Source organism: Pygocentrus nattereri, chromosome 30, assembly GCF_015220715.1.
Source record: "Pygocentrus nattereri isolate fPygNat1 chromosome 30, fPygNat1.pri, whole genome shotgun sequence".
Taxonomy (NCBI): domain Eukaryota; kingdom Metazoa; phylum Chordata; class Actinopteri; order Characiformes; family Serrasalmidae; genus Pygocentrus; species Pygocentrus nattereri.
Window position 1 is genome coordinate 12,326,103 of NC_051240.1, and position 10,084 is coordinate 12,336,186.

Genomic DNA, 10,084 nt, shown 5'->3' on the forward strand with positions numbered 1-10,084 from the left:
ATGGTTTAAATGAAACCGTAAGGAGCGCGTTAAGTGTGAGTGCAGTATTCAGCGTTGATACTAAGCTACTCAATAGTACAACTATTCCGAATTAATGCTTAGTATTTTCCCACAGACGCTAATATTTTTTTAGTTTTTTTTTCAGACATGTTGATTTAGTTTTTAATCCGTTCAACGCGGTGTAAATTCTTAAATCATCTTTTTATCAGTGCAGTAATGTGGCACGGTTAGCCCAAGGCAGAGAACCATCGATCCTTTCCGTACTCTCTTGCTTCGGTCTTGCCGTGTAGTCGATCGCCGAGCAGGAGAGGCGTAGACCGTTGTAGACGTGGTAAAGTCAGTTAGTGAGCTAACGGCTAACACGGTCGCTCTATTTCAGCAGCTCGGCGACTTGGTGTTGTTTATGAACACATTTATGAGCGATTTGGGAACTTTACAAGAGCAAATATGCTGGACTTCGCTATATTTGCTGTGACGTTTGTTGTCATCTTGGTCGGCGCTGTTTTGTATTTGTATCCGGTAAGAATTTATACCGTCTGCAGGCAAAGACTCCGAAACTTTACTCGCTGGCTTTTAAATTTTTTTAATTTGTTTTAGTTTCCTTTAGCTCTTTGTTGAACTGGAGAACATTTTGGTGAAAGAAGTACAAAAGCTGTTGAAGTTTATAAGGAAATATTTTTCCTGTGGGTATAGATGGAGAACGAAGAGTAAATCTAGCATATCGCTCAAAGCAAGTATTCATACAGTTGATAGGTTAAAGGGGAATTTCTGTGTAATTCAGTGGTTGAGATATAACCAAAAGTCATTCAGAGAGGTCTGATGTACAATCGTGAAACTTAAAGACTCAGATTTCGTTACAGCGGTGGTGATGAGACCAGTCTACAGTGTCTACAGTGCAAATATAGCCAGTTTATTTACTGTCCACAACCACCAGTGAACCTACACGTGTCTTTTGAGTTGATATATGATGGTAAAATAGCTGAATAAACAAGTTTTCTTGGGGGTCTATTTTGCCTTAGAATGCCCTTCTTGTATCCTTCCACCATGATGGACTAAAATAAACGGAGTTAATGACATTTTAGACCAGTGGTGTCAAACTCATCCACTTATAGGGCCATTTTAAAGAATCTCAACAAACCCGTGGGCCAGAGAACGCCTATGCCGTGGTATGATTTGATGGCCATTGTTTATTTGGATTATGACAACAAATCTAGAAGCTTGTTGCTGACCTTGAAATGAATACCTGAAGTATTTAAAAATCATTTAAAATAAAAACATTGTTTATGTAAAAAGAATAGGCTACATTAGCTACAGATAACCGTTAATCCTCTTTAGAAGTACCCAGGACGTAGGTGTTTTTGTGGTGCAGTTATGATTGTGCCACGGGCCTTGTGTTTGGGTTTTAGAGTAAAAAAATTGCAAAATTACAGGAAAACAATGTCTGAAACATCAGGCATTCATAATTCTTAATAACCTCTTGTGAGGGAGCCTTTAGAGGCATTAAGGAGGCTTAGGGGGCAGTCGTGGGCTGGAGGATAGGGAACTGGCTCTGTGACCGGAAGGTTGCTGGTTCAATCCCCAGTGCCAACAGTCCATGATTGAGGTGTCCTTGAGCAAGACACCTAACCCCCAATTGCCGTGGATAGGGCTGCCCACCGCTCTGGGCAAGTGTGTTCACTGCCCCCTAGTGCGTGTGTGTATTCACTAGTGTGTATGTGGTGTTTCACTTCATGAATGGGTTAAATGCGGAGGTGGAATTTCCCCATTTGTGGGATTTAAAAAAGTATCACTTAAACACTTACGATTAGGTTCCTATCACCACCAAAGTGAATAATTCTAACTCAAGATTTTGTTGAGTTAGTTTTATTTATGCAGAAAAAATCTGTAAACTTCCATTTAATGGTCATCATTAATGAATCAGCATCTAATCTTCATTCTGCTGGGATTTTCCAGTCTTCCAGAAGGGCCTCTGGTGTTCCTGGCCTGAATCCTACAGAGGAGAAGTGAGTAACTTGATAAATTTGCTTATCTTATCTCTTCCTCAGACATTCAGACCTTCACTCTCTGTTCCTGTGCTCTCTCCGTTGTTCTGTAGGGATGGTAACCTGCAGGACATTGTAAACAGAGGAAGCCTGCATGAATTCTTGGTTGGTCTTCATGACCAGTTTGGTTCAGTTGCATCTTTCTGGTTTGGCCGGAGACCGGTAGTGAGTCTTGGTTCAGTCGATCAGCTGCAACAGCACATAAACCCCAACCGGACCAGTGAGTACAGCAGTCTGTAACATCATTTAACAAGTCAAGATCAGTCAGAAACAGAAAGAATGCGACAGGTCATCTGCAGAGAAGACTTCATTTGTTTTATATAAATGATTCAAATGATGCCTCTTTTATAGCTCATTTACACCTGCAAGAAATTGTGTCATTCTCTTGTGTATTATATTTGGGTCAGTGACCTGCTGTGCATTTTTATGTTCAGGGCCATTATTTTCATGTTAAGTAATTTAATAAATACATAACATATATCGCAGCAACCAACCATGTTCCCAGATTCAATTAACGATTTTAAAAGGGCCATTTAGTCATATACAATTCTAAATAAAATAGTTGGGTATGATTTTCATATTTTAAACCTTTATAATGATAATGTTGCTAAACAGAGCTAATTTAAAAGTCTTTTAAAAGTCTTTAAAAACTTTGAAAGTCTTCAGCTCATTGCAAAACCTTCCTTAAATGTCATGTGTTACAACCGAAAACAAGGACTTTTAGTCTGATATGCTTTTATGAAAGGGTGGGCATGTATTGCACCAAAAAAAGACCACAAGTGACCTTCATAGTACAATGCCAAGGTCAGAAGCCTATTAAATAAATATTGAAAAAATAGTAATTTCAGAGTCATGGTTTGACTAGTCAGTGTGTACAACGATGATGATTATTATTATTATTATGATTGTGATTATTATTATTATTATTAGTAGTAGTAGTAGTAGTAGTAGTAGTAGTAGTATTGGGGAAGTCGTGGGCTGGAGGTTAGGGAATCAGCCCTGTGACAGGAAGGTTGTCAGTTCGATTCCCTTGGCTGACAGTCCATGACTGAAGTGCCCTTGAGCAAGGCACCTAACCCTCGATTGCTCCCTGGGCACTGTGGATAGGGCTGCCCACTGCTCCAGGCAAGTGTGATCACTGCCCCCTAGTGTGTGTGTTCACTAGTGTGCATGTATGTGGATGTTTCACTGCACGGATGGGTTAAATTCAGAGGTCTAATTCCACAGTGTGCAAACCCCGTGACAAATGGTTCTCAATTCTAAAAATTCTAGTATTAAAACAAGTAGCTGTAAATAAAAATCTTACATTTTTATTAATGTGTGGTTGCACCGCTGCAGGTTTTCAGGCTGGTAAAATTGATGATCAAAAAAGATTGAAAAGATTTCTGCAGTCACAAAAATGCACATCATATCTTTATATATATATATATATATATATATATATATATATACATATATATATATATATATATATATATATATATATATATATACATATTTATTTATTTATTTTTTTTTTAATTGTATTATTTTTAAAAGCCTTATTTGTCATTGATCAACATATAAATCTGACATGTTTGTTTGATATTGTTTGCTATTTAAATGTTTAATTAGCCCTTTTGTTCTTTAGCGGATTCCTTTGAGACCATGCTCAAGTCGTTGCTTGGGTACCAGTCAGGGTCAGGCACAGGAGGGACAGAGGCGCTGATGAGGAAGAAGGTGTATGAGGGGGCTATTAACAAAACACTGGAGAATAACTTCCCTATTCTGCTTAAGGTACAAAAACACTGCATGTTTTATGAAATGAGATTATATTCCTCTATTTATTGTGTTGTTAAAAATACATGATGGAGCAAATAGTCACAAGCATCATGACAACGGCAAGTCTTGGCTGCTGCGTTCAGTTTCTTGTTTAATTAGACACCTGATCCTTTACTCTTGCATTTGTAGCTGGCTGAAGAGTTGGTTGGAAAATGGCAGTTGTATCCAAAGTCCCAGCACATTCCCCTCTGTGCTCACCTCCTGGGATTGTCCATGAAGGCGGTCACTCAGCTTGCCATGGGCAGTCGCTTTTCAGATGATACTGCGGTCATTCGCTTCCGTAAGAACCATGAGGCAGTGAGTAATATTTATGTATCTATAGAGTTTAAGAGTGTGTGAAGATTTATGTTCTTTACAGAGGTGGGCGATATGGCAAAAATACAACAAATACATTTTCTGTATACACAATATGCATCATACCAGTGGTGCCACATTAAAAAAATACCATCAAAATCTAAGTACATTAATTTTTTTTTCAACTTTTACTAAATCCAGTGTGTTATCTTTGTAACAACATGCAAGTGATGCTCATATTGTGACAAAATGTGATGTAGTTAATCGTGATAATGATAAATAGCATAATTTTGCCTCCAGTTCATATCAGTAATACTACATGGATAGTAACAGCATATGTATTGTATTTTTTGATTAATAGATCTGGTCAGAGATTGGTAAAGGTTATCTGGATGGTTCTCTTGAGAAAAGCTCAAGCAGAAAGGCCCACTATGAGAGTGGTGAGTGATCATGAAATCTACTGTTTACTGGGGGGTATAGTGATACACACTATAAAAAATGGGTTCAATATTATACAGTGCTGTCTCAATATTATATATTTTTCTATACTGCAACATATCAATGCAACATCTATACTGTGTTTTGTGTTTAAATATTAATGTTAATATGTAAGGTTTGCCTCATTTGCACAGCTTAAATCTATGTGCACGATGCCATTTTTAATAATATGGTCAAGGTTAAATCATTTTATATATTTTGTATGTTACAAATGCTAAAAATGGTTCTCCAGTTCTGTGCCACCCTTAAACCCCAAAAATCACAACCCCTAGAATTTATTATTAATTTATAAAAAGCCTAGTCATTTAAGCATGGGTTGGTCCATATCATAAGCCTCTTCCCTCCAACTTTACTCTTATAGGCTGCACCCAGATTATTTTCGATCTCTGACTGTGAAGAGGCCAAGGGGTGTACGGCGATTCAGTTTTAAATTTCGATACACTTTCAACAGATTTTGTGATAAATATGTTTGACAATATATTCACGAGTTCAAAAGTTCAGAGCGAATGTGTGTCTATCTACAGCGCTGGCTGAGATGGAGTCGGTGCTGAAGTCTGTAATTAAAGAGAGGAGTGGACAGGGATCCAGCAAGTCAACTTTCATGGACTCACTTCTGCAGGCCAATCTGTCAGAGAGACAGGTGATGTCACAGCAACACATTAACTGACCACAGAGAATTTTTTCTTAAAGCTGCACTGTTTAATATTTTTTGCTAAAATGGAGAGAAGTAGCATTACTGAGCCAGGAGGAAAAAAACACAAAAATATGGTGTGGATGTGCTGCTGCCAATCGCCCTATAAAGCCTGAAGTAATAATTAAAAAGTCAGAGGCTTCTGACTCCATGTTTGTTCTTCTTTACGTTGCATGCAGTTACATATTGCCACCAGAGAGGTCTCCAAATCCCCAAAACCTACAGTGTAGTTTGAATATACTATTCATGTTGTAATCATTTGTATATAATTCTAGCTTTTGTTCAGTGTCAGAGTTTATTTAAACAGCAGATGTGTTAAGCAAGGTTTTATCATCTTCATACTTCATACGAGTTTTAGAATAAAAATAAGTAACAAAGTGTTAACATTCTTGTTATAGTAAATTCTTGAACATATCTAATATTATAGACTTTCAGAATTTATTAATTTCATTAGACTGATGCTTTCTGTTCTGTTGTTCGCCTAGGTAATGGAGGAAAGCATGGTGTTCACCCTCGCTGGCTGTGTCATCACTGCAAATTGTAAGCAGATGTTGCTTCTCCCTGTGATAGTAGAGCGTGTTCTTCTTTCACTTCTGTTTAGATGGAGCCCTGCACTCTGACACTCTTATGAATACCTGTTTTTGCAACTGTTTCATAACAGATCATAAAGGATAAATTCTTATGGTGTTGAAAGCTGTTTTTTGTAGTTTAAAGGTTATTTTGTTTGACTTACTGAGGATGTTTCCTTTTAGATACTACAACCAAGAGAATTTTTTTTGTGATGAGTCTGTACAAGTTTTTAAATCCTTTCTTTACAAACAAGGACTATGTAACGAAAGCAGTTAGGACATCTTGATGTTCCAACATTGGGTTAAAAGAGGGCTCTAGGAAATCTCCCACTATGCTTTCCTATAACTAATCACATGGCATGGTTACCAATGTGATGTTCTACAAAAGTGTGGGCCTCCATATCATCCACATCTGCTCCTACATATTTGTCCAGCTGACATTTAGCTTCACTCATTTGAAATATCTCTGTTATTTCCAATTTTTTCTTTTCTTTGCTTATTTTGACTTGTTTCTATCTGATTTTTCCCAGTGTGCATCTGGGCAGTACACTTTCTCTCCATCTCGGAAGCAGTGCAGGAGAAACTGCATCAGGAATTAATAGATGTGGTGGGGGATGGGCCTGTCTCCTTGGACCAAATTCCACAGCTCAGGTCTGTTTTGACCATAGGCTGTAGCCTACATTAGATTGCGTGTCATCATGACTCCATTCCATGCTGTGGCCACTAGAGGGTACTCCTGCGCTGTATTGATTTACTACTGTGTTGCCAGTATTAGATTTAGCTGTACAGCTGTGATGTCGTTTCTCTTCAGATACTGCCAGCAGGTACTGAATGAGACTGTTCGCACGGCCAAGTTAACCCCGATTGCAGCCAGACTGCAGGAGGTTGAGGGGAAGGTGGATCAGCATGTCATCCCTAAAGAGGTGAGTATTGTTCATGTTGTCATAACTGCTAATTCAGGTAATATTCAGATTCAGATTCCTTTATTGATCCCAGGGGACAATTGCAGTTGTTACAGTTGCAGCCACTTATATAAAAGAATAAAGACCTTAATAATTTAAAACAATATAGAGAAATTTGCAGTATGTACACGAGATTTAAGTACTTATTAATACAGTAAAGTGGCGGTGATTGTGATGGTAAATATGAAACATCTGGTATAAAGCAGTTCAACTATTTAAATTATTTAAATTAAGTTAGTGTCCCCCTGAGTTATTGCACACACAATTGTTGTCATTGCACATATGAACAGTTTGGTATTAAGTTTTGTGAATCACACACTGAGGAAGGAGTTATAGAGTTTGATGGCCACAGGTAAGAATGACTTCCTGTGGTGCTCTGTGGTGCATTTTGGTAGAGTGAGTCTTGAGCTGAATGAGCTCCTGTGTCTCATCACCGTGTCGTAGAGTGGGTGGGAGCCATTGTCCATAATGGCCTGCAGCTTAGACAGCGTCCTCCTCTCCGACACGGCCGTCAGCGAGGCCAGCTCCACACCCACAACATCACCGGCCTTGTGGATCAATTTGCTGAGTCTGTTGGCGTCTGCCACCCTCAGCCTGCTTCCCCAGCATGCAACAGCATAGAGGATAGCACTCGCCACCACAGACTCATAGAAGATCCTGAGCATAGTCCGGCAGATGTTGAAGGACCTCAGGCGCCTCAGAAAATAGAGACGACTTTGGCCCTTCCTGTAGAGGGCGTCAGTGTTCTTAGCCCAGTCCAGTTTATTGTCAGTATACACACCCAGATATTTGTAATCATCCACCTTGTCCACACTGACCTGATGGACACAGGGGTCACCAGTGCCTTGTCCCTCCTCAGGTCCACCACCAGTTCCTTTGTGTTTGTCACATTGAGCTGCAGGTGGTTCCGCTCGCACCACGTGACAAAGTCCTTCACCGTCGCCCTGTACTCTTCCTCATCACCCTTGCTGATACGTCCAACTATTGCAGAGTCATCAGAAAACCTCTGAAGGTGGCAAGTCTCTGTGCAGTAGCTGAAGTCCGTGGTGTAGAGGGTGAAGAGGAACGGAGAGAGGACAGTTCCATGTGGAACTCCAGTGTGCTGACCACTCTGTCCGACACACAGTGCTGCAGGCGTACATACTGTGGTCTGCCAGTCAAGTAGTCAACAAATATAAAGCGAGTAGTGGTGGATTGCAGTATTATATGCAAGTCAAGTAACTTGATACTCTCTTGGATGCTGAGCTTTGATGTTTGTTAGTGTATGATGCCACAGTTATTTTTCTTTCTTTTATAAAACAGACTTTGGTTATCTATGCTCTCGGTGTAGTCCTTCAGGATGCAGACACATGGACATTACCATACAGGTGCGTGCGCACATCTGTTTGTAGAGTATATATAAGAGTGTTATGTCTGAGTCTTTAATCATGTCTCTGTGCCTTTGCAGGTTTGATCCAGACAGATTTACAGATGAGTCTGTTATGAAGAGCTTCTCGCTCTTGGGCTTTTCAGGAAACCAGGCCTGCCCTGAACTTAGGTAAACTGAGATAACACTGAGACTCAATACTCAAGCATTATAATAATAATGTATATACCCATCATAATCTGACCAATTATAGTTGTTAGTACAGGACTGTGTGAAAGTCAGAGATCACTCTAATTTCACTTCTGGGCAGACTGGCCATAAAGCCCAAGTGATTCATTTTTCAGTGTCAGGGGAAAAAAAAAACAGAAAACACATATTTAACAGAAGATTTTACAGAAGCCTCTACAATATAATATAATATAACTTTTTCAGCTTTTAGTGTGTCCAATTTTTGTTTTTATTACAGCTTCCATCCTTTTCAGGAGACTTGCTTTTAGTTTTTTTCCCAAAAAAAACTGCAGGGATATTTTCCACACCACCACAGTTCAGTCTTAAAATCAGAAAATGTAACTTTTTTTTTCTTCCTGCAAGCAGATTATTGTATATCTAATCTCATCAGAAAAATGGCTTGAAAAATGATTAAGTGAAGGGCCATTTTGACTGGTAAATAAATAAAATGTCACCTCTGACTGTTGCACTGTACTGTATGCATTAATACATGCACTGTTAACGTATATGTTAACATTTGTAGTTCATTAAGAATGTGTTGCTGCAGTAAACTTTTGCTGGATATTTAGGTGTAGTTTGAGCGATTAATAGTTTTGTATACTAGTATGCATGTTAGGATAACACCACTCAGATGTTATTCTGCAACCCTACAGAAAGTGTGTTATGAGAAGTGATGCTTGTGTTTAAATCCGTAGCTGGTGTGATGTGATAAGAGCTCAGATTTGGCTTGCTCCCTTCTACATACAGATTTGCCTACACAGTGGCTGCTGTGCTGTTGAGCACACTGGTGCGCAGACTCCGGCTGCACCAAGTGAAAGGCCAAGTGGTGGAGGCCAGATATGAGCTAGTGAGCACACCCAAGGATGACACCTGGATAACCATCAGCAAGAGGGACTAACTCTGCAGACCTCTCACGGCCGCCCCCAAATGGACACTTTTAAGAGCTCTCATTTGAATGTTCATATACTGCCCTTTTTGCTGGATTCCAGACATGGTTGTGTGTAATTATGTCATTCCTCATAATTTTGGGAGAGAACAGTATTGCCTTTTGTAGGACTCGTAAATGATTCCTAATATGATTTTTTTATTTTTTAAGAACTTAAAAATGAACTCAACAGGCACACACCACAGTTCCCTTTTAGGAAAGAAACTGCTTGGATTTGATTAGTTTGTGTGCTGTACATCTTCAGTGAATGCCCACACTAATGAAAATCACCTCTTTCACTGCCAGTTTTTACTAATAAAAAAAAAGGGCTTATCTGCCATTTTGTTTGTGTCCAGAGTTAATAACATAACAGCCAAAAGAGTTCAGTAATAGTAAAAATACACTGTGGTTCAGTTTCCCAGACCAATTGGGATTAAGCCCAGTTCTGGACTACATTGTCCTTTCAGTGGACAGCCTCCATTCAGGACCATTCAGAGCACAGGACTGTCCCCAAATATGCAGACGTCCAACATTTCTTCTGAAATCAGAGTTATTGATAGGCTGTTTGCTTCAGCACCAGCCTCTGCTCTTCTGGGAAGGCTTTACACTAGATATTGGCTGTGAGAGTTTATTGCATTCAGCTAAAAGAGCATGAGTGAGGATCAGGTCAGCGTGTTGGGTGATTAAT

General features: G+C 39.3%; 1 protein-coding gene across 1 annotated transcript; it reads left to right on the top strand.

Moving 5' to 3' along the window:
• Nucleotides 1-293: 293 nt before the first annotated feature.
• LOC108430007 (cytochrome P450 20A1) lies at nucleotides 294-9,736 on the top strand. Its single transcript, XM_017702129.2, has 13 exons — nucleotides 294-519; nucleotides 1,954-2,003; nucleotides 2,096-2,262; nucleotides 3,673-3,818; nucleotides 3,993-4,160; nucleotides 4,519-4,597; nucleotides 5,180-5,295; nucleotides 5,832-5,886; nucleotides 6,446-6,566; nucleotides 6,727-6,838; nucleotides 8,180-8,244; nucleotides 8,325-8,414; nucleotides 9,219-9,736. Exons 1-13 carry the CDS (start codon nucleotides 448-450, stop codon nucleotides 9,367-9,369), a joined length of 1,392 nt encoding a protein of 463 aa, XP_017557618.1. The 5' UTR covers nucleotides 294-447; the 3' UTR covers nucleotides 9,370-9,736.
• Nucleotides 9,737-10,084: the final 348 nt, after the last annotated feature.